Source organism: Mercenaria mercenaria, chromosome 6 (assembly GCF_021730395.1).
Source record: "Mercenaria mercenaria strain notata chromosome 6, MADL_Memer_1, whole genome shotgun sequence".
Classification (NCBI taxonomy): Eukaryota; Metazoa; Mollusca; class Bivalvia; order Venerida; family Veneridae; genus Mercenaria; species Mercenaria mercenaria.
In genome coordinates, this window is record NC_069366.1 from 34,917,295 (window position 1) to 34,943,993 (window position 26,699).

Here is a 26,699-nt window from a genome sequence, read left to right on the forward strand (position 1 = left end):
ACCGTCTTATATTAAAGACACAACTGACTTTATTGAAAAGATTAAAAGTTTCAAATTCAAAAGTAAGGCTACTTATTTAGTGACACTAGATGTTTCTTCTCTATACACAAACATACCGCACAGCGACGGAATAGACGCATGTAAATATTTTTTGGACGAGCATTGTCATGGAAGATTGAAATGTGACGATGTCGCAAACCTCATTAAACTTGTTCTGCAAAATAATTATTTCAAATTTGATGAAGATTTTTATCTCCAAAAATGGGTACTGCGATGGGCAGCTCAATGGCACCATCATACGCATCGTTATTTATGGGAAAATTTGAACAAGACTTCCTTAGAAATCGAGATCTACAACCGACACTTTGGCTGCGTTTCCTGGATGATATTTTTATGGTGTGGGATCATTCCTTGGAAGAACTAGAACTTTTCATCAGAGAGTTAAACAGTTTTCATCCTGACATAAAGTTTACGCATACTATTTCACAAGATTCGCTCTCGTTTCTAGATGTAAATATATCCAAGGGAGAGAATTTATGTGTTGAAACTAACATATATGTGAAAGAAACTAATAACCACCAGTACCTGGACTATACATCATGTCATCCCAAACAATGTAAAAACGGTATTCCGTATAGTCAAGCAAAACGCTATAGACGTATAATATCAGATGATGACAAGTTCAAACATTCATTATCACAGCTTCGTGAATTCTTCGTTGACAGAGGTTACCCACATGATGTGTTAGACCATGCCTTCCAAAAAGTAGTCAATATATCTCAGCAAGAAGCTTTACAGACTCAAGTTGGGGACAAAAATAGTGTAATTCCTTTTACTATTGTGTATGATCCAGCACTTCCACGTATTGGTAACACTATTAATAAATACTGGAGTATTTTGAACCTATCAAAAAGCTTTACAACTAAATCCATTTATGAGAACTGTAAACCTGTTGTTGCCTATAGACGTCCGAAAAATTTACAAGACTATTTGATAAGTTCAGAGTTCAATAAGCAAAGTGATAAACTTTATCTCTCACAGAGATGTAATGGTAGCCGATGTTCGCATTGTACCAATATCGAAACAGGTTCAGAATTTACCAGTCAAATGACTGGTCAAGCATACAGTTTACATCATAACGTAAACTGTAAAAGTAACTGTGTAATTTATTTGATTACTTGCAAAAAATGTGACAAACAGTATGTGGGACAAACTAAGCAACCTGTATCAAAACGCATGAACAGTCACCGATTTGATATTAATAGTTTTACTGACCCTACTTTTTCCTCAATGGTTGCATCACATTTCAATTTACGAGATCATTGCTTAAAGGACTTTTCTTTTATGCCTATTGATGCTGTAAGAAATGACATTGATCGTCTCTGCAAAGAAACAGTGTGGATACATAAACTGAAAACGCTCTATCCAGATGGTTTAAATTCTAAAGTTTTATTTGATATTAATTGACCAATCAACTAATTGTATTGATCTACATATTGTAATGCCGAGTATATCGTTGTTTTTTCCTATTTCTGTTTTTTATATACATAAGTATAGGAAATTTTGTATAAAACACTATCCGACAATTTACTCGGTATGTTTGTTAAATCCGTTTAAAGGAACGTTATTTTTAATTTATTTAACATTGTAAATAATGTAGATCTAAACTTTGTATACATTTTACCGCCTTTTTACGCGACGTTGTTTAACGACGTCACGTCCGTTGTTTTTATTGTTATTCTTCCCTGAGGAAGGCTTAACGCCGAAACGTTGGAAGTTAATAATTATCTATGAACAAACGCTACACGTGTTGTTGTTGATTTTTCTTATTTGTTAATACCTATTTCACGTGGGGATGTTATCAAATACTTGCGACTAATGCCCAGTCAATATTTGTTATATTCGTGTGAATTGGCATGGTTCAGTCTTTCTATGCTGACTGTATCATACTAGTAGTTGCGAAATTAAATATTGCATATCCAAGGGAATGAAAACCTTTTCTAGTTTGGTTTTATTAACTGTGCCAGTTAAGAGATTAAAGTTCAAACACTTTATGATACATGCAATTATGTATACATTTTTAAACAAAAAAGAAAAACAAACAAACAAAAAATTAACTTTGGCACTACATGTATATGTAGTTTTAAGAAAGTAGCATATTTATACGCACTGATACCACGGTGTTAAAAAAGAACATATGATCAAAGGAAATGTAGCACTGCTTGGACCTAAAGAGGTGAAATATCACGGGGACATATTTATAGGTTATTAGATTTGTATCGAGAAATATGTATGAGGTCTGCAGCGGAAATATTGCCCGACTCTAGTCTGCAAAAGAACGAGTGTATAAGTCTCGATACAAATCTAATAATCATTTTTAATAGAAATCCCTGTATGTTATTTTAGAAATAATATACTCCAAAAAGTGATTTTGCAGTTGAATAAACAAACTGTTTGGATATAAGATGCGAAGGAATTATATGATGTAATAGTACCCGTCTGAAAGACAAACAATGATATCGTTCAAGAGACCATAGCTGCAATATATCATTTCGCTTCTGACACCATATCAAAGATTTTAATACCAACGTTCTTAACGACACCCGCCAGATAGATCTATTTGCCTGTTTTGCGCTGTATTTGTTTCCAGCGTCCCGCAATGACGTTTACGCTATGACATAACGATAATCTAAATGTGACGTACAAGCAGTGATTTTGTGGAATCATTTCGTTACACTTTCAATCTTCAGTATGAAATAAGGAAACCAATCTGGTTTTGTTTTACGATGTGTTCTGTAGAGTATGTAAGAAGTTGACTTTATCTGTTTTGTCGTATTATGTAAGAAAATTGTGAGGATTGAAGAGTGGAATTTAGCTTAAACGATATTTATTTTGAAATAACATACACATAACATGTACAACAAATTTTTACAGTTCAAATACATGGATTGGAAAATAAGCTAGTGGCTTTTATAAATCCCTTTACAATAAATAAATGTATAGAATTACATGTACAAGGCGTTGTTGAACAGTATTTCAATTAACACGTAGAACAATGTTTCAGGAGTTAGAAAATTGAGAGGTAACCTAAATAATACGGACAATGTGTGTGTATCACGTTACAACTATCAAGTAAAAAGTTTAATGTGAGAAAAAAAGAAGAATCTAATAGAACTGGAGAGTTAGAACAATGAAATCGATAGAAAAGAAAACAAGAGAAAGGAGGGGCTGAACAAAATAATTGTATCATAACAACCATTGCAGATAAACAAAGAGTTTAAATAATTAGCAATATTACAAACTGGTCGTCAAAGGTACGAAATAGTTTGCAAACCTCGTGATTTCCAGATGTGTGGTTATTTCCCGAACCAGTTAATATACATGTCCTTATATCTTTGTTTCATACTCGACTTAGAGATGTATGTCAACTAGAATGGCACGCTGGACTGGGAAACATATCAACACTAGCATATCTCGACGTGCTTATTATCTAAATATTATAGAAATGCCAAAGTTTAGAAATATTATAGCAAGAATAAGATTAAATGGGAGATTGCTAAGGTGTTCTTGTCTTTGCACGTCACCTGATATTAGAAGCAGTAGAAGAGTCAAGGAAAATTCAACAACAATGTAAAGTACGACATGCATGGAGAAAAGCTGGTACACTAAAGCTCTGCTAGATTCTAGAACACGTTCAGATACGAATGTCATGGTGGGTGATACCTTTCACTTTTGAGAGCATTCAGTGCGTAAGAACATACGTAGGAGCAAAACAATGTAGCAAATTCGTGTTGGGAGATGGTAAAGTGTGTGAGCACCATAGAACAAAAAGGAATGAGAAAAATTAATAAAGTATTATCATTGTTTACTAGTAGAAAGGATTGCGTGGTCGGACAAACAATACTGAAATAGGATACCGTACTAATAAATGCTATGAAAAATAATAGTAATACGAAGAACTTCTAAGCCATTAAGAGAAAAAATGAAACATGCTTTCCTTGAAGTCTACTACGCATACGACTTGTCAATGGACTTTTTTTCGCAAAAGTGAATAATTAAAACTTTTTAGTGGTCAGTTTATCAGATTAATTGGCTACATATCTGAACGTCACAATACTGGGTACGTGAATGTAGATAATATTTACATATGTGATATATAAAAAAGGGCAATACAGTGAAACACCGCTCGCTCGAGCATCGATGACTCGAGCACCCGGGCTCGCTCGAGCAATTCATGTGGTCCCGGCCAATTTCCTTCTATTTTCTATGTGAAATTACCATGGCTGGGTCGAGCATCGATAACTCGATCGCTCGAGCATGACACATGGTCCCTGTGTATTAATTTACTCTTTGTTGCTTCTGGCAAACTCGAGCAGAGGTGTCAAAATTTTTCACACCTTCGGCGGCCAGAATGTATCTGTTACTAGTAATAAATTTTTTTCACACGCCGTGAGAATTGCGGAATTGAGAAGATATTTATGAAATCTTAGTATCTTAATCAGCATATATTTGCATGCAAATGAAGGTAATAATATAGTCTTTTCATAAAATTGAGACGATAATTTTGATATGCACTTGTTGATAAATAAAACTAAACGTTTGTAATACGTTGTTTTTTTAACCTGTCACAAGTGTGTTATTAATACGCATCACCGTTTACTCTGCAAATGGTCCCGATGACAATTAGTAAAACAAATTTCAATTTTCGTATGTTGGTCAATGTTTGGGTCGCTCGAAACCATGGATAACTCGAGCATTTTGCTCATCCCGTTGCGACCTCGAGCGAGTGGTGTTTCACTGTATTTGAATCAAACATGGCTTAAGTCACACAATGCTGTGAACAGTTGCAATAACTACTAATCTAATGTACGTATCTATAAGCACTTGTGCGTAATTAAATGTGAAAAGTCAACAAACTTTTGCAGTGTATAATGATACAATACTTGATTTTGACTTACATCTTCGGTAAAATGTCTTCAGCTTGCTATGATAGTTTGAGAACAAATCGGAATAACAATTGTAATACTTAGCCAAATGGCTTCACAATTTATAATAGGGAATCGATCCTACCAATTTTCGTCGCGAGGCGACGAAAATCGGGATTGATCCCTCTACGGTAACATGCGATATACCGAATGAGACATATACGAATTAAAAAATGTGTCATTCCGGCACGTGCAGAGAGCGTCTGACTTCGGATTTTTTGGAAGAATACGCTTTTTCCTTGTCCCTAATAAGCGTCCACAGAACTTGTCCGAACCGCAACGTCTTGCACATCAGTACAAATATGGGCAGTGTAACAGTGTTTTTTTTATTCCAACATCTACCTTTAAATTGATAGTGAATCGATCCCTCGATACCGAATGAGATATTTGCTACCGAATTAAAAAATGTGTCCTTCCGTGCTGTCATTAGATAGTTCTTTTCAAATCTTATGGGATGAGCTGAAGTCGGATCGATTCCCGATCGAGGCAGGGCCTTATTTCATATTAACTGTAGCCGCGGTAGTTTGATCTACATATTAATTGTGATGACATAACGTATTGTGAAAAGAACTGTCATAATAGGATTGACTTACATTGTACATTTAAAATTACATAATTGTTCTTTGTATTGCATTATTTAATATCAAAGGGAACGTAACTAAAAGCTTTGTAGTATATTATTTATGTAATTTCACTGTCAATTAACTGTTATTTATGAGACGATTGAAATATTAAGCGAATACATGCTGTCTGACGTGGTCAAAATAAGATATTCAAGAAAACTAAGCTCATACCCTACTGTGCTACCGTGTGCCATCTTGATTATCTACACCGGAATCCGGATCTCAATCGCGACTTTGATTTTTATCTACTGTAAACATTTTTGGACAAATAAGACATAACTTAAACAGATATATTTACATATTGTTATAAAGATTTGTTTGAGTTGGAAAAAAGCAAGCTTGTTGGTCGTTGCAGGTATGTCCATAGGTAGAAAATTTACTCCATTCGAAAATATTAGAAAATATATCTCAAGCACATATCGAGAAAACTTTATTATTTCTAAGGGCGGGTATAGAAATAATCTACGTTTTACTCGTATTATCCGTACTAAGATTTCTTGGTCATTACTTAACAACACTCTAATGGCCATTCTATTTGGCTGTTGTTTAACACGGTGAGGATGCGTACACCGATATTGTCACTTAGTGATAAGGTATTTTCTGAAAACGTAATTATTTTTCGTCAACAAGGTAAGCAAACTCCCAATTTACTATTGTATTGTACTACTATAGAAGGAAAGAGCATTACTTTTAATAACCAGATAATGTGTATATGCTCTCACAAGCGTAAAATGAGTCAATCTTAAGTAGAAACGCTAAAATTTGTGATAAAATGAAAACTTATCATTTGATAAATGCATGCCGTGAACACATATCTCCCAATACCATCACCTATTTGCATTGTAGTGAAAATTCGGAATCACATGATTTATTTAGTTATATACAAAGAAAAAAAATGTGCAAAATTTCAGCTTTGTAAATGTTCAAATGACGGAAAAATTGGTCATAAATGAGCGTCGATTGTGTACTGTGTATTGTGTTTTCAAAATAATATTTGAACTGTGTATTGCAGTTTCGTGTACTGAGTATTGATATTGAAAATCGTGCATATTTTCAGTATTGTTCGTCATTAAATAGACAAGGCATGTAATGGCATCGGCCCAAATGATGGAATGTCTTTTTCTGTTTGCAGATGGCATTAGACTTCACTGCAAAAATAACAAAAGCAGTTTGAACACTGAAATACAACTTACAATTACAGCGGCATGCCAGTAGTCACTCCGAGAAACTGTCTACAGACTAGCCATTGCCAAGTACAGGCCCAGCCACAAGTACACAACTATGTGGGAATAATGTACTCTCATCTCCTTTATGCAATAACTACTTGCTTCTTTTAATGTCAATAAGTCTTCGTCTGTCTGGCTTTTCTCTTTCCTCTTAATTCAGCGTCAGAAATGTGGTCTCTGTTATGCAAGAAATTGTATAATTGATAAATCCTCTGAAGAGTTTAAGCCTGTTTTTCACAACAACTTACATTCTTCACTATATCTCACCCATATTAACCAAGTTGTCGGTGGAAAACATCTTGCGACGTCAAGAAATACAGAAATCTATATAATTTAAAGGAAACTTTCCTTGGCAAATAAACTGATTAAAGGTTATGTATTTACCCATCTATTTTGTCAAAGACTGTATAACTGTGTATACCCTTTCAAAACCGCGGAATTGCACTCTGTGTATCATTGAAGGGTTCATGTACACCACCGTATATAACTACATCTGTGGGTGTCTCTAAATTATAATTTTGGTACTGAGTTCTGCTAGAGCCTGTGGATGTTAGCATGCATTTCCACTGCCGTCCGTGAACGGGCTCGATCAAACCAAGCCTGCATCATTTTCATTTATATTGGGCGACCTTTGGTTTTTCCATTTTTTTCTGTTTCATCCCCCAGATCTCACAATTTGCCCAAATCAAATTTGTTTTTACCAACCGTTTTGAAGGTGTTTTCTGTTGGAAATTTGTCCCTTTCGTAAGTGGGTTCCTTTATGAAACATGTATTTTAATATTTTCTGAATCAACAGTATTTTTTCTGCTTTTATTCTCTGCATATATCTGGTGATCTTATAATTTACTTTTTTGCTGTTTTGGTCGTTAACGTACTTTATCTATTTTCGTCATTTGGGTGGTGTTCAACAAAATGTCATACAATGGCCTTAAACTCGTTCTTCGATTCAAACAGATTGCTATAAACATGTTGAATCTGCGACGGAAAAAAATAGCACAATATAGTACTTTAATAGTGGGGCCGGGCTTTCTGCAAGATATTGAGAGTAACACTTTAGTGGCATAGCAATGCCAAATTTAAATAGATACCTTTAACTGTTTTTGAGATAATTCATGTAATATCAACTGAAACAATGCTCAGCATCAGATAGCGTAGGAATAGAATATACATTTACAACTACTAAGCTAACAAAAATCATTGCCCTCTGTTGCACTATTATGACTGTGAGTTACGATTTCGACCTTATTACATAAATTACAACAAAGTAAACGTTATAAATATCAATGTAAAAACAGCCTGTTTCTAAAGGGTTAAAGACATTACTCTTTTGTACATTTAAAAGGAAATGGTCATGTAAATTTTGCAATAAAACTCGGTGATAATGTCAACATTACACAGTACAGTAAAATGTGATACAGGTCAATACACAATATATATATTTTCAATACACAGTACATCGTCGGCGCTCATTTATGGCTGATTTTTCCGTCATTTGAACGTTTGCTAAGCTGAAATTTTGCACATGTTTTCTTTGTATGTCACTAAATAAATCTTACGATTGAGAATTTGCATCAAAGACAATAGGTGACGATATCGGGAGAAAAATGTCCCCGGTCCGCATTTATCAAATGATAAAGTTGACATTTTATCACAAAGTTTAGCGTTTCTATGTAGGATTGACTTATTTTACGCTTGCGAGAGCATATACACAGTAGCTGGTTACTAAATATAAAATCCCCTTTCTCTATAGTAGTAAAATAGAGTAGTAAATGGGGTTTTTATTTGCCTTTTTGACAAAATGCAATCACGTTTTCGGAAAATACTTATCACAAAATGGCAATATCCGGTGTATGCATCCTCACCGTGTTTAACCAGTAGTTATCATGGCATATTCCTGACTCTATTTCAATCATTTTTACAATAAACATTCTAAATTGCAATTTGCGGCTTCAATTTACGCCTTTTTTTTTTTTTTTTTTTTTTTTTTTCCTTTCTCCCTAAATCATTAAAATTGTCCTTTTAACTGTAAGCAAAAGGTAAAATGTGTTTGGTTTTACGGCAAACTATGTTTTTCTTTTTGATTTATAGTTTTTGTAGTCAGCATATGTAACTCGAACTTACTGAAAATTTAAATTTAACGAGCCTTTTAGCCTTTTCCTTAACAAGCCGCCCATTATTTACAGCTGATGTAATTGGATGCTTGTAACCTTATAGCAGGAAAATTTAACCGTTTGATTTACTGCGTAGGCTTTGTCCAACCTTTACAAGAATTGATCGTTCACTATCATATTTTTTAAAAAGAGTCAGTTAGACGTCTATAAAAGCGCAGTCTTTATACAACAGTATTATTAAAGTTCCTTTGTTTGCTCGAAAATCTTTGACTGTATTGAACATAATTTTAAGTAGAAAGTCTAAATCTGCTAAATAAATAGATTTGGAATAACTTTGCTTAAGATGCATTGGTTGCTTAAATATATATGTTATATTGAGTATATATTCAATTCGTCAGCATAATATTAAAATTTAGCACAATTATTTTGTATTGATGCAGCGATGATAAGATTATTTATGTTTTAAAATAACGAAGGAGTTTGTTACAATCAAACTGAGTTCAAACAACAGTACAGCCTCTTTTCAGCAACGTAATAGACAAAATCAAACTTGTTGTGCTTACATGTATAAGCAATGCTGTTTGCTACCCTGATAATTTACGAAAGTTCCGTATATTTATTTTTAGAAAATATACAAATTGTGAAAAGTGTAATTGTGAAAAGTGTAATTGTAAAAAGTGTCAGATTTAACAGCATAAAAAGTGTTATGATAATTTGAACTTAATTGGAGCGTTGCATAATTGAGGGAAATTCTTTTGTAAAACTATAAAAATATACTTTTACAGTATTGAAAATATGGAAGATTACGACATCTGGCACGATTTATCCTTGATGAACAATGGAAGCTATGATTATTTTTTCTCCTATGAAGAATCAGTACTTGAAACTTTTTTGAAGTGGTTTGAGGCGTTGTGTGTGGTGCCAATAGGCGTCCTTGGAAATATCCTTGTTCTGTGTGTCCTATTGAAAAGAAAGTACCGTAAGTCATCCACTGCGGTATTTTTCTCCTTCCTCGCCGTCTCGGACATAACCATACTTATAACAGGTATATACAACATTTTTACAGTCCGCATGTTCGCTAAAGTAGACTGTAAGATATTTACATTCACCTGGTTGAGCTCTGGTCAGTTGTCCTCTTGCATCCTAGCCACTATTGCAATTGAGCGAGCGGTCAACGTTCTGTTTCCACATAGAGCAAGATTCGTGTTCACAACAAGAAATGCTATACTTATAATGGCAACAGTAACGATTGTTGTTTTTGGACTGAATGCAGCCTTGATAGTTAGTTATGACGCAGGAGAAGATAACTTTTTTGAAGAAATGTATTGCTCTTCGAATGACATTTTATTGAGCACCATCGTTCACGTCTATCCTTGGGTTGACTTCTGTCTAGGATTTGCTGTCCCCTTTGTGGTAATCGCTGTCTGCTCCGTCATCATCATAATGAAGTTGAGACCAGCAATATCTGCTCAAATGAAAGACGACAGAAAGATTTCTTCTGTTACAAAGACCCTACTGTCAACCAATGCTTGTTTTCTGATTACCCTTGCACCTAGCAGAATTTACAACATTATATACCCGATTCCGCCAGTTGATGAGGAGGGATTTCACACGTTCCTCATGTTTTCTACGGTATCTCAAGTAAATGCAGCGGCTAACTTTTTTCTATACTTTTTTAATGCGCCGTTGTTCAGAGCTGATTTGCGTCAATTATTTTGTTGGAAGTCAAAACTTAATAATGGATCGAGAGCAACAAAATCATCGAGCAATGGCGGTCACTTTATAAGTAACGAGTAACATACGTTAACAGGAAAATTATTTTAAAGTAAAATTTAATCAACATGAGTGAATCAACCCAATATCAAAATCAAGCAGCCTGGAGATATTATTCAAGCACCGACAAATGCAAACGACCATTAGAGATGTATATTTACACCATCGAATGCATGTAGTCTGGTGATATTTATGTATTCAGCGACAAAGCAAGGAATGTGTCTAATGAAAGATTAATTAAAAATGAAATAGACTAATAATGATGCAATTCGATCGCCAAAACAAATTATAAATTGTATTATCAAAGGAACTAATCTCCATAGGAAACTCGGAACAAAAATTAAAGTGTTGATAGTTTTACGAAACGTTGCTTAAAATGATCTACTTTCAACAATAACAGAATAGTGTAACAACCAATGGAGATACAAGAGCACTTCACTGGATAAGAAAATGTCTTATAAACATAATGAGAAAGCTCCTCGGAGATAAAATCACCGAAGTTAATAGCAGAAAAGTAAATCACCGAAGTTAACAGCAGCTCTATCCTAAAACAGACTGAACAATTAATCTTCGTAGTTGCAAAGAACATTGTTGCCAACTCAAAGAAGGACAAGAACACTTTGCTGAAGAAATTTAGACTAATTATAAAGGTTGTGCACAAAATTAATTCTTAATCATTAGTCGTTTATTTTTTCATTTAATTTAGACGTAGCATGAACATGAATGTAACTGTTGTAGACTACTGATAGCTGTGCATAAAACTTCGTTCATAATCCTTAATCTGTTTTGTTGAAATGTAGAAAGCTTGTAAGTGCTCTGGAAATTAAGGTTATCACAAAATTCATTCTTACTACTTAGTCCGTTCAGTTTGGTCAAAATGTGTATGTAAATGCAATATTTTTTGGACAAAGAATGAATGTAAATGATTTAGAAATTTAACATATCATCACAGTTGAGCATACACTTTGATTCAAAATCCATAATCAGTTCTGCTATCATAATGTCATAATGTGTGTGTCCGTGCGTGCGTGCGTGTTCTTGTGCTTACGTGCGCGCGTGCGTGCGTTTGTGTGTGTGTGTGTGAGTGTGTGTATGTGCCATAAAATTCAATGTTGTTGTAGAATGAATGTGGGTGTTGAAGAAATATATAAACGTATCACGCTAGTTGATCATATAACTTCAATACTAAATCCTTAATCGGTCCAGTTTGTCAAAAATGTAGAAAATATGTAAGTGTTGAAACTAATCATGATAATCGTGAACAAAATTCGTTCTTCTAAATCATTAGTCCGTTCAGTTTTTCAAAAAATATATATGTTAATACAATATTTTTTTTGCTTTGGAATGCTTAAAACTTAGGTAAAGTGTTAAAATTTTATGATAGTTGTGCAGTAATCTTCATTGTAAACCCTTAATTCTGTATGTTATTTTTTCTCTCACAAATATGTATGTAAATCCAATAAATGTTACTGTAGAATGAATATAAGTGTTGTAGATATTTGAACTTATCATGATAGTTAAGCACTGAACGTCATTCCAAATCCTTAATCCGTTAGTTTTAACCAATATGTGTAGGTTCTGCTTAAGAATGAATGTATATGTGTATGTTCTGTCATCTTTGATAAAAAAACAGAACTTTCTTTTATACCACATATCAAATATCTGAAAGCAAAATGTTTGAATTTGTTAAAAGTAATTTCAAATACTGATTGGGGAACCGATCGCCAGGTTTTTTAAGGCTTTACAGAGTTTTAATTAGATCTAAGCTAGATTATGGTTGTGTTGTTTATGGGTCAGCAAGCAGTCTTATTTACAAATGTTAGATACCATCCATAATCAAGGTCTTCGTATTTCTCTTGGGGCATTCGGAACATGTTGAAGCAAACGAACCCTCTCTTTACACATGTCGAGAAAAATTATCATTGCAATATGCTTTGAGGGTGGCTGGCGGCAAACAAATCTAATCATGATCATAAAATCATTTTTAAACCCAAGTACTTTCATTCATATGATTTAAACTAAAACAAATTAAAAACGTTTGGATTTCGCATAAAATCTTCTATGAATGACTTTGAATTCGATGATATTGAAGATAATTCAATTCCAGATACACCACCATGGGCCCTTAAGTTCCCCTAAAGTTCGTTTGATATGAAGACTGTCTTTAGAAAGTCTGAAACAAACCCTGAATTATTCAAGTCCAAGTATAATGAAATCAAGTCAACTTACAAGTTACACAGACGGTTCGAAAAATGAATTAAAGGCTGGACGTGCTGCTGTCAGCCACCTTCATCAATCAAAATTACGTTTGCCAAGAAAAAACGCAACAATATTTTCAGCTGAGACAAAAGCTATTGATTTAGCCCTAAATTTTATATCAAAATATAGTGACTCGCTTTCTGTTTTACAATCAATTCATAATCGAAATATGGAAAATCCTTTCATTCAAAATATTATACACTATCTTTAAAATGTGTATCATATTTTGTTGGATTCCTAGTCATGTTGGTGTTCATGGAATCGAGGATGCTGACACTGCAGCAAAGAAATCCCTTTTATTATCACAATCTAATTTGAAATTACCATATACTGATTTTAGGCCATACATTTTATCTAAATGGCAATCGTCATGGAACAATGCTTCGTTCAATAAACTTCATGAGATTGAACCTACTCAAGGGGAATGGCACCAAGGGAACAGATAAGTGATGAGAGAAACTTGAGTATGTATGGCTATGCTATCAAAATATGCACTTTAATAGAAAAGTACTTGACCTTAAGCTGTTGTATTTATTAAGTATGTTTTAGCTCGACTGTTCAAAGAATAGTCCAGCTATTCTACTCACCCTGGCGTCGGCGTCGGCGTCACATCTTGGTTAAAGTTTTGCATGCAAGTAAGTATGGCTATCATTTAAAGGGATACAGCTTTGAAACTTATTTTTCTTTTTCTAGGTCAATTGCTAACCTCACTGGGCCAAGTCCCATTACTCTGACATGTATTCTGGCCAAAGTATGCCCCCTTTTGAACTTAAAAAATAATTTCAAGCCTAGTTAAAGTTTTACATGTATGTTACTATCTCCAAAATTAATGCAGATATTGAAACTTCACATGTATTTTCAGGGATATAAAACTTAGTGATAGCATCAAGTGCCATAACTCTGACGTGCATTTTGGCCAAAATATATCCCCTATGAACTTAACCATGCTTGTTAAAGTTTTGCATACAAGTTACTATCTCCAAAACTAATGCAGATACTGGATTGAAACTCTATAGATATTTTAACATTTAAGGTAATATTCCTGCTTCTGGGTCAACAATTCGAATAGTCGAGCATTGGCTGTCTTAAGGACAGCTCTTGTTAGAAAAGGGAATTTAGCATATATGTTGCCATATTAACATGAGTCAAGTTATGTTTCATAGAAATTATGGATTTTTATTTGTATTAGGGATCTACAATATATAATTTTATTGTAATAGAATGTTCACTTTCCTCAATATTGTCAGTTATAACTAGCCAGTGAAAAACAAGTTATGAGGAAGGAATGACTGAAATGGTTCATTCTTACGATAACTACTTTTGATATTTTAAAGATTTTAATGTGAAATTTTCAGATTTCTTTTCTGAATTCTTATACGTTCAAATATTTAACATATTATATTTTATATTCATATTTTATTGTTGTTATTAAGTACTATTTTATAATGTTGCCAGAGTAACGCAATTTCATTGTTTTCTTAGAAAATATGGAAGATTTTTAATTAGCTGTATTTTTCTACTTTGAAATAATCATCTACAATATAAAATTTCATAGTAATAATAAGTTTCATTTATTTCAAAAAAGTCATTTATTACCAGTAAGTGAAAGACAGGTTATAAAAAAACAATGACAGAAATGTCTTATTCTTATGGGTATAACTAGCGATTCATTTTAATTTGCCGATCCTATTCCGAAAAAATTAATTCATTTCTTACATTTATATTTTATTTCCTTTCCATCTGTAAACAAGTTTATATTATGAATTGCGTACATTTTGTGGCATTCACCATTAAAATCAGCTTTCCGGTCATTGTGTTCACCGGATGGAACAACTGCGACGTCATCTAAGGAACGTTCTCCCTGACTATACGCGGACGTCGTCAAAACAGCGGTCCGTTATCACTAAGCAGCGTTATTGTAATTTTGCCCCCTTTCCTTTTGCTGTTCATACAAAATAAACATCAAAATTTTCAATGGAAAAGAATAGGGTGAATGTAAATATTAAAAAAATACAATGAAAATGTGCATAAAATGATAAAAAAAATCAGGAGTCCATTAGTTTAAAAATCATGTGTAGATTTTAGAATTCTGTTTTCTCAAGGGAATTTCACTTACTGTGAAATCAGTTTTATTCGCGTAGGAAGAATTTTCGCGTATTTCGCGCTAGGACCAGTGCGCGAATTTAAGACCGCGCTATTATTACTTTTTGATTTTATTTCTTCATTTCTAAGATTGAAATGCGCGAATTAAAGTCCGCGCGAAACAGTCCTTTTTCATGATTGCGCGAAATTTCATGCCAGCGAATTTAAATGATTTCACAGTATACTTTTACGACATTTCCCAGTTTTCAACATATCATGTGATAGATCCCTGTGTAGTTTGTAATCCTTCCAATTTATTTCTCGTAACATATGAATTCCGAAAACTGAATGTCTCTTCTATATTTCTGTTCTAGAGATCCACATAGTGTTACATTCTCTTTGATTATTTAGATATATTAATGAGCAAACTTTGATAACTTTACGAATTTGTTAAAATATCTATTTATGATGTACATGTTTGTAAACGCTTGGTTTGTATGTTTTTTGTGTTTAGAAAAAGATAAGTAATTCTGTAAATCATCATTGCATGCTGGAAATAAATCATAAAGGCATATAACACGTTGCTGCTTAACAACGGTTCAAGGTGTCGCTATCATTAACGCCAGATCCAAAACTGTTACAATATGTAACACTCAAGATCTCATAATCGTAAGTTCAATAAAGAACACAACAAAGGTAAACATTACTTGACTACGTCTGAGCTCGTATTCTTCGCTTATTTTACAATTTGAATGAATTGTATGATTTTCGTGATATGACCCGCGAAAGAAACAAAACGTTCAAGATAAATTTCTTCTAAATCATTAAGTTTTAGATATTTTTATACTGAATATAATAACAAGTTAACAGCAATTTTAATAACATATCGTCATTTCCTTTGTGTAAATTAATTTCTTTCACAAGTACAGAAAGTGCTTTTCATGATGCCTGTGTTGTAAGGCCTACACAGTGACATTTATTATTTTTTGTTGTTTTTTGTTCGTTCTTTTATTATTCATTTTTTTATTTTCTCTTTTATGACATACATACAAACATGTTACACTTGTTTTTGTTTTTTTGTATAATTCTACAGACCTATCAAATAATAACAAAACAGAAATAATATCTTTGAAATATATAAAACAATTGCATTATTTCCCGTTCAATTCTGTTTATAGAATTGTTTTGTATGTCAAAAAATGTATCCACTTTACATGATAAGACGCTAAAAGTGAAAACAAGTTAACACCATATAAAGATAAAAGGAGAGAAAGAAATTATAGAGTATACCCATGTGTGCTCATGATTACTGCATTTTATTTTAAATATTTTTTGCATGTGTCTCAGTGCTGTACGTGGTAAGGATACATACTATAGATTTAAGAAAGACCATTTCTTCAAATGATAATCAATTTTATTTTGCATAATTGCTATTCCTTTTTCTAGAAAAATTCTGATATTTAAATAGGATAAAAACTGGTCGAATACGGGAACCTTTTGTCTATTTTTCATTTGAAAAAAATAAAATATTTCATCAAATAAATCATGAAATTTATAATATTGCGTTTTAACCCCGTTTCAAAAATGCCAAAACTTATATATTCTAGATTGAAATAGCACGATATTCCCTTTGCTGCAAGAAAGTTACTTAGTCTGTCCCACAAAATTTGAACATGATTACATTCCCAAAATAGTTGTTTTATTCTCTCCACTTGCATGTTACAAAAATCACATAAGTTTGTTCTAGACAATTTCACTTTGAACAAACACTTATTAGTTTGGAACTATTCGCATTAAAAGTTTATTCTGAAAGTTTCTAATTTTTGTGTCTATCGTTGCTTTAAAAATTTGTCCATAAACTATGTTCCATTTTATGTTATTGTTTTCAACCATTTCTTTTCTGATTTTATTTCTGGTTTTAGTTTTACGTTTAATTGCTTGGTGTATAGTAATTTGTTTGGTGCTTTAGCTGTCTTTTATTTAGCAGGTTTTCTGTAGGAGTGTAGATAATGTTTTTTTTTTTAAGTGACTCTTTTAGGTCCGGTGTAATGAAGTATTTCGACCCCCATAGAATAATGACCCCCCCGGTCATTATTCCATAGAAAAAGTGACCCCCGGTCATAGTATTATGACCTCCAAATCATAGTACTATGACTCCCCCACGTGAAGTAAACTGAACCTCACGAAGAATATTGACTCCCATAAAAAAACGGCCCCCGGTCATTTGGTCAAATTTAGTGATAACTCATGTATCTAAGGCCTAATTGCTGCATTTTATGCCCTCACTCGGGGAGGGGGGCATATAGATTTGCCCTTGTCCGTCCGTCCGTCCGTCCGTCCGTTTGACCATTAGCCCCAGATACCATCACTTGACACAGAAATCAGAGCATTCCGCAACGGGAAAAGGGATTCTATTTCTAGACGCTGTATCTTGGTGTATACATTTTTTTCAGGAAAATAACAATTCACAATACGTTCACAAAACACACCAGTGTCAATAATCCCTGCAAACTTCGGTATGAAGTAATTCTTCAGAAGAAAACTGCACAAGAAACTGCTAGCATAGAACTTAGTATTAACAGAAGTTGCAATACTTAGCAGTGGCAGTAAAGTACGGTAACGGCAACAATAGAAAGTAGTAGTAGTAGTAGTAGTAGTAGTGGCAGTGGTAGTGGCAGTTGCAGTAGTAGCAGCAGCAGCAGCAGCAGAGGAATAAGTGATAGCAACAACAGCAGCGGGAAAGAGAAGAAGAGGTAGATGTACAAGACGTATTAGTGGAAGCAGGTATAGCAGTATCAGTAGTAGCAGTTGTAGTAGTAGTAGAAGTAGTAGTAGTAGTAGTAGTAGTAGTAGTAGAAGAAGAAGTACATGTAGTAATAGCTATAGAAGTAGCGGCACCAGTAGTAGTAGTACAATCAAAATGTTAACTATTGGCAATGGAGGGTATTAGAGTTGTAGATCTAGTAAAATTGTCCGTTAGGTTGGATGGGGATCACTTTTTAATAGATATTATCGTCGAAAGTCTTTTTAGGAGCCGGTGTTTTTCACGGAAACTTTTTTAAATAGAATAATGTCCGGGAATCGATATTGTATGAGAGTTCGAATATACATGTAGTAATTTCGGCAGTGAGTGTTTTACATGGAATGGGTCACTTTATAACCGGGGTCGTTATTCTATGAGATTCGAAGGGAGTCATCTTTAGGGAGTCAGTATTTTACTTGGAGGGGTCAGTTTTTCTATAGAATAATGACCGGGGGGTCGTTATTCTATATAGTTTTCAAAGGGAGTCAGCTTTTTATAAGGGGAGTCAATATTTTATAGGAAAGGAGTCACATTTCCTATAGAATAATGACCGGGGGGTCGTTATTCTATGGGGGTCGAAATACTTCATTACACCGGCTTAAGGCTGGTGATGATTTGATAATATTTTAGGAATTCATTATTTTAAAGACTGTATAAGTACTTGAATTGTTCAAAGGAATAAAATCATTTTTTCTATATTCAAATGAATGTTCTAAATATTTTATTCCTTTTTCATGCCATTCTTTGTAATAAAACAATTTATTTCCATTCCTTATGTCAGAGTTATTCCAGATTATCTGTTTTCCACTTATATCATTTAATTTAACCTTTTTAATGCTATGCCAGGCAATAAGAACATCTTATCTTAACCGCCTCGATAGCCTAGTGGTAGAGCGTCCGCTTCGAGTGCGGGAGGTCGTGGGTTTGATCTCCGGCCGCGTCATACCAAAGACGTGAAAAATGGTACCAGTAGCTCCCTTGCTTGGCGCCCAGCATTAAACGGGAAACTGGGCTCTTCTCTCATACCCTCGTGGCGATGGATTCCATCAAAAATGAGGTGTCGAGAGTGATTAATATAAGTTGTAGAACTTGCTGCAAAATCGACCTAAAATAAATTATGTATAAAAAAAAAACAAGAAGATCTTTAATAAATACATTGTTTTTGCATATACTTTCAATGTCTTTTATCATTCAAATTACATTCAAATACTAACTTTCCCCCTGCTGTGTTGAGAATTGCATTGTAAAAAGTACATTAAAGCACACTTTCGCTGTTACACATAAATCGTTTTACACAACATGCTTTTATCGAGTTCAAAAAAAATTAATATCTATCATTTTAGTCCTCCTCTCTCGTAATCAAGTTGTAGTACATCTCGTTTAATTTTTTCTGGTTTATTGTTCCATATAAAATTATACATTATTTTTATTATTTCCTTCAATTTTTATTCAGACGGACTCGGTAAAACTGTAAAGGGATATATAAGTTTCGGTAATGCAAAGGTTTTTATCACTGTAAATTTTCCTAATAATGTTAGTTTTCTGTGTTCCCATTGTTTCAAACAGTTTTTAAAGCTATTTAATTTTGGGTCTAGATTAAGGTCTAAATTTTTATCAATATTGTTCGAGAATGTCATGACAAGTGTTTTTGTTGATTCAGATGTCCAATTAAATTTTTTATCATTACATAGTTTCATATCTGTATTTACTAAAGACCCAGCTCTTAAAATTGTCGATTTATTGAAATTAAGTTTTAAACCCGATACGTATCAATAATTAGTGATGACATCAAGAAGTTTTTCGAATAAGTTTCTTTGTCCGATATTTAAGAAAGTAGCATCATCTGCAAAAACTGTTTGTTTAATTTCTTTACCATTGAACGTCACACCTTTAATAGAATTATCAGTGTTGATATAATTTGCTAAGAATTCAATACATATTATGAAAAGCAGAGATGATAATGGACATCCTTGTCTTACACCCCTCTTTATTGGAAAGGGTTCGGACAAGTTTCCGTTATTTATAACTACGCTACTTATATCGCTGTAAAAATTTTTTACCCAACCAATAAAAGAAACACCAAAATTTAAGTGGTGTAAGCACTGAAACATGAAAGCGTGGTTGATGCTATCAAATGCTTTTTTTCAAAATCTGCAAACATTAGTAGGCCGGGTTCATTTTGGATTTGTAAATATTCCATAGTTTCAAATAGTTATCTAATATTTTCACCGATGTATCTGTTTTTCAAACATCCTGTTTGTGCTTTATCTATTATGGAATTTATAACTTTTTAAGACGATTTGCTATTGATTTGGTTGCAATTTTATAGTCAACATTTAAGAGACTTATAGGGCGCCAATTTGATAAAGACAATGTATCTTTTCCCTCTTTTGGTAGTTATGTAATAATTCCTTGTTTTTTGTAGGTCTGTTAGTTGTTTTGTTCCATATGAATAGTTAGTTGCTTTAACGTAGTGTGTTTTAATTGTTTTCCAAAAAAAAAACTTTGTAAAATTCACTAGTAATTCCGTCTGAACCAGGACTCTTTTGGTTTTTCATTTCTTTTAAAGCTTCTAAACATTTATATTCAGTTAAATACCCTTCACATGGTTCCTTTTCACTTTCATTTAGTGTTTTATAGGCTGATTAAAAAAGTCGTAATCTGTTTTTATTTTTGGTCGTTTTGAATACAAATCTTCCTAAAATGCTTTTTCTGCTTTAAAAATTTCGACTTGGTCATTTATTTCAGCATCTCCAATTTTTATTTTGAATATGTTTTCCTCTCTGCATTTTTCTTTTCTAAACTTGCGAAATATTTAGTTTTTCTTTTCATTCCCTTCAATGCTTACTGCTTTGCTTCTTACCAAAATTCCATTTATTTTTAAATCATAAAGTTTTTCAAGTTCTTGTTTTTTTATTTCTAAACTAATTTTATTATTTTCTATGTCATCAGTCACATTAACTAATTTGTCTTCTAGGTCTTCTATTTCTTTTGTGAGTTTTCTTCTTTTTCCGCGTATATTTTATTTCTTATTTGAGGCATATTTTATTGTTTGGTTTCAAATTGTACCTTTTATGACTTCCCACAATGTATTTGGATTACATTCTTTATTTATTTCAACGACTTCATTTATACTACCTTTTATGATTGTTTGATATTCCTCTTCATTTAATAGATTGTTATTCATTTTAAAATAACCAGGACCTCTTTTAATATCGGTGAAATCAATTTGAATCTCTACAACTGAATGATCCGTTTTGTATCCTGGTTTTATTTTGCAACTATGAGTAACATTTACCAGAGTATCAGATATCAAAAAAATGTCCAATCTACTAAACATTATTGATTTTGTATTAGAGTGCAATGTGTATTTTAACTGTGTTTGATAATGTTCCCTCCAAATAATAACAAGGTTACAGGAATCTATCAAATCGATTATTTTTTTCTTACACATTTTATGGGTATCATTTCTTCCATGTTTTTTGTCAAAGCCAATGTTTAAAACCGTATTAAAATCTCCCCCTAAAATGATGTTTGACCAAAAGTTGACCAAATACTAATGCAGTATCATCATTTAGATCATAACTATTAAATATTGTTATTTTTCTAACATTAATAGTGAGTTCTACACTGGCTAGACGACCTGTAATTAGTTCCTTATAAGTCATATTGTGGCTTAAAAAAGAAAATGATTCGCCAAAAAGTATGGATATTCCGGCTCTATTACTTTTATTCCCACTAAAGAAAGCTTCTTCCTGCGATTCACTTTTCCACTTATCAGTTATATCGGTTGTTGAATGGGTTTCTTGCAACAGACATACTTTATATTTCTTATCACGTAACCATTGAAATATTTGCTGACGTTTTTTGTAATTACTTAAACCACGCACATTAAGAGAACACATATACAAAGTTTCCACGATATATTAATAAAGTACATTTTTGAAGAGAGCGTATACATGGGGATGATCTAATCACATTCTTCATCTGTTATAAAAGAGAGATCAGGGCGAAAATTTATGTCAAACTTTCGGATTCCATATACCGATATATTCCTTCTATATTGCTGACAGTATTACTAAAATTATATATTAAGCACCAGTTAATTTGATATAAGGTTACAAGTGCAAAAAGGAGACCATTCTTTGACACTAAAATCAGGTACAAATTCCTTGTTCTGAAAGTTAACGTTCTCTTTGTTTTTTGGGGTTTTTTTTTCAATCACAGGAAATGCTAAGAAAACGAAAACCAACACCGGGCTACCTAGACGCTCCTTAGCCAAACTGATATTTTACCTCCTTATACCGTGTGTATATTAAATAGCCCTTGAACAAACAAAATTTAATCAAAAAATAAATATAAAACATGTGATTTTAGGAAAAACATATTAATTTGCATTGATAAGCGTATCTCTGTAGTATATTTTGTTCAGTGAACAAATCTGAAATGGTTCAACATGAACCAAAATGCTTTATAGTACCTCTATATATAAATCATTAATAACAGGCTTGTGCATCCTCACACATAGCATACATACATATATATATATATTTTTTTTTCATCCTTGCATCAAATCATTGAGCATGGTAATTCTGGTGTATTTCCTGTTGACCTCAATAGTACTCCATACGTTGAGCCCTACTTGTTATGATACTGATTATGTATGTGAAGATTATTTTATCTGTTTAAGAGAAGTTCAATCCTGTTTATGCTTTGAACTAGAATAAATTGCTTTAATAATCATGTTGTTCGTTCTTACCTGCGCTGCCAACTGCCTATCATGATGATGAATACAAGAAAAGTAGAATGTTCTTGATGATCAAATACCTTTACCAGGCTAAATTTCTAAAATGGACTGGTCTGTCTTTCAATTTGGCCAGTACTTTTTATTATTCAAAAGTGTGTTCAATGAAACTTTAGTGACTGAATAGCGAACAGTGAGTGCGGGTTGATCTTGGTCTGCACTGGTCACAAAGGCAAAATCACTTGCCGCCAGCAGGCTTAATGTCTACTTAATGTCAAGCATATTTTTTGAAGCTGAAAATGGAAATTTGCCAGTGTATGTCATAAAAGTGAATTTTGGACCCAGAGAGGTCACCATACAGCAGTTATTGAGACTTGAATGCAAAGACACCATTTCTCATCTTAAAGGTCAGTGAAGCGGGTATGGTTCTGCTTCCGAGGGATCTACTTTCCAGATTTTATGTATTTTTAGTCAGCTTTTTATAGGGATTACAACAAAACTTGTCCAGTTATAGGTTGTTAAACTACAAAACCTTGGATCACAAATTCAAACCTAAAATTTTCACCACGTTTTTTTCGATGTGATTTTAAATCTGCACGACTGTGGTGCTTGCACACTGCATGAAAAAGAACCCATAATTGGAGTTGCAGCTTCATGTTGAAATATAAAATGACTGCATTAATTTTCTGGAGAAGTTACACCACACAGGGAACTGGTATCAATATTAAGTAAACTGTCGAACAATTTACTAATACCAAAGTGCTCATATTTCTCTTTAAGGAAATTAACGGAAATTGGCTTATTGGTTTAAGATGTTCTTTAAAGAATTCGTGGCTGACAGACTGACGACTGCCTCCAAATTGAAAAAAAAGGCTGAAAAAATGAAAGAAATGGGTATTGAACCTGTACAACTCGGCTGATAATACCATGGCAAAGAAGTGTGTAAAGTTACTGAGATAATAACTTGCTGACAATAGCGAACAGAACTGTCTGTAAATTATCAGTGAACATCCCTTCAAATAATAAATGGTATTGCCTAAATTGAATGATGTTTAGAAGTTCAACAGGGTAAAGGTTAAAGAGATACGCAGGCTCTTTTGGAAGAAATAGATGCATGGTTTATTTTTTCTGTTTTACTCAACCAATTAAAGCGAACAAAAAGAGCTTGAACAGTTGTGAGCTGCATATACTCTGATAGTACTTTGTTTTAAATATTTATGTTTTGGGGTTTCTTTTGGCAGATTCGCGCAATTGAGTCCCATTTTCAAGGGTCAGTATTTTGTATATTAAGTAAAAACGAAATTCAATATTGAATAAGACATCGAAAACGTTTGGAAAAATACGTCATTAAAAGACTTCTCTTGTTGTTTGTCAACTAATCGTCTTCCAACACTGGATAATTGTTTTTCCTGCAATGTAGAATTCATTAAACTTTTGTTATTTTAAACTTCATAATTCTGTAAATAAGTAAGAGAGGTTCATAGGCTTGCTTTTTAGCTAGATTGTTTTTTTTTTAAATGGACCTTAAGCAAGTTTTCATACTGGGAATCTATGAGAAAATCACTAAGTATGGTATTTTGATGGCATCTTTATTGTCCATCCTGTGAAATAAAGTACAGCATGAGTATCTTTGAGATATTTTCTTATGATGTTTAAGAGATCCGCAAAGATTAACCTGATATAGTTTGGAATTTTATCGCGTGTGAACACTTTGTATTATCGTTGCTGTAATTTTTTTGCAGAATGATTTTGTTTTCCATATGCCAAGTATGTCATTCTTAGCTTTCCGGATAAATGACGTTACGCCACTACATAACACGACGAAATATCATTATTGAAGTCATCAGCAGGTAGAAATGTGAAAAAAATGAAGAAACTAAATAGCAAAAAAAAAAACACGAGAAATATCCGTCACAAATGAAAGAAAGTGCTTATGTCTGAGCACGTGACGATCTTTGTATCTAACTTTTTTCAGAAAACGTCGTTTGCGGTATGAATTCCCATTTTATTTTCAGATAAACTTTCAGATAAAAGTGTTTGGTGGGGCCTGATTATTTTTCTTTTTCATTTACTTCAAATATTATTTTTACAATCTGTATGCATAAATATGAGTACAAAATACTTCACTTTTTACAGGCAGTAATTAACTATCAAAATCATTGTTTTGCATGCTTCTGTATACACGGTCGTAGTGCGTGTAGGTTGGAGTTGGGGAAGAGTCGGGATGGGAGTGGGATTGGCATGGTTCAATATACCAGGTTATCCAGTCTCGAGTGAGGGGTGGGATAGGGAAACATAATCGTTTAAACGCTGTAAATGCATTCTATCTATTTTATTACAACCTTGAATAAGCAAACTATGAAAATGTACCTCAACGTAATTATTAGCTTAAAGCGACTAAGGTTACAAGTGGTTTGTTGCGCGATTTGTTTGTCTTTCCAATTAATAGTCCATGTAAATACTTATTGGGTCGTGTTCAAAGTACACTATATTTATACGGAACAGCATAATGTCAGGTTTATGTTATTATTATTATAACTTGAAATTACGCGTTATTAGTAACCATAATACAAGATTAGGTATCTCATGAAACCCGTGCAGCCTTAGAAAGTCATATAAGTTCTCTCTTGCGAACTGACACTATATTTTTAACCATGTATAAGTCGGGAAGGTTTTAAACCCGGTCTGAGCCCATATGGCAAGGAAATATTGGCATACCCTAACTGAACGTGTACTTATAATTCCGATCAAAATCTGATACTTGTGTGTAGCTCTAGATTTTGAGAAGTCGTTGAATGCGACCGGGTAGTGTTCGAACTTGTGACTTATTTCTCTATTTTACCCGTATCTGGAAAGTTTAAGAACTAGATCGAGCCCTTACCAGCAGAAATAATATAGCAGCAAATGTAGGTACATGTCCTGGACACAGTTTGACATCTGGATAGATTTAAATCACAATTTTTTTATATGTACAAGTCGTTTGCACCAGCGTCTCTTTCTGTTTGTCTTTCTGCTTACCTGTTCCCCCCTCTTACCAAACAGATCTTCTGTTAGAACTACGCAAAAGTAAATCACTTGACACATAAAAAAAAATCTTAAGACGAGTTGCATTTCAGAGACTTCGCGATTTTTTTTTAAAAAATTTGATAACTGTTTATTATGCGAAAACTGCAGGTAATAGGTCTTAAATGTTTGTAAAAAGTTTTACATTTCAACATTTATATTTCGAAGGTTTGTTTAATCAAACGCACTTGTTGGTAAGGCTCTATGGGTAGGCTAGTGTGTAGTATTTCTTTCTTAAATAGCATATGATGGCACCATTAACCGGCGGGGAGGGGGTTGGGGGTTGAACCTCTACTATGCGGCTTGTCTTGGCGTGCTATGTGGTGCTTTAGGCACTGGTATAAGCAATAGGGATACAATGACCTCAAGGGGAGGGATGCGGTCATGACTGTTTGTTACAATAAGGCTGTTATTATTATTGTCATTATTAATAGGGCCTAAAAAATTCTTTGTTTCCGGTAACATGCTAAAAAAAATAGGTAGGTCGGATTTCTATTTTTTTTTTTTGATTTTTTTTTTATTGTGAGACTTTTCGGAAATTACTTTTGTGTCAAAAATGAATGCAAATAAGGGGGTAATACCTTTAGAGCACTAGTAAGTTGATTTCTAACATCACGCACTGCAGTTTTGCAACTTTTTATTAAAAGGTTGAAAAAAATACTCTCCAAGGCAATAAAACATTTAGGGTCGGGCCAAAAATTTAGGGTAGGTCGGGATACCGGAAACAAACATCTTTTTACGCCTAGTGTTATAATAATTATTATAATGTACAACGCCATTGAATATATCATAGTATAAAAATATTCGTTTAATCAAATTATCCAGTTTCAGTTTTTCTCCCCCTAAAATATTTTCTAGTTTTGCAGTACTAGTAGTATGTTTTTCTATATTTTTTCTTCCTGATATTTTGCTTTCTTCAATGGCTATATCTGATTTGTCCTCTTCATTCTCGAGGGTTGCTTTGTTCATCAGTATCGCCTTGACTTCTATATCGTCAATAATGAATTATGTATTGAGTTGTTAATTATAA

General features: G+C 33.3%; 1 protein-coding gene across 1 annotated transcript in view; it reads left to right on the forward strand.

Moving 5' to 3' along the window:
• Positions 1 to 261: 261 nt before the first annotated feature.
• The window catches only part of LOC128558013 (uncharacterized), a 30,496-nt gene continuing 4,058 nt past the window's right edge, over positions 262 to 26,699 (forward strand). The window contains exon 1 of the mRNA XM_053546751.1: positions 262 to 1,045. Coding sequence (XP_053402726.1) covers positions 262 to 1,045 — 784 coding nt within the window. The remainder of the gene's footprint in view (positions 1,046 to 26,699) is intronic.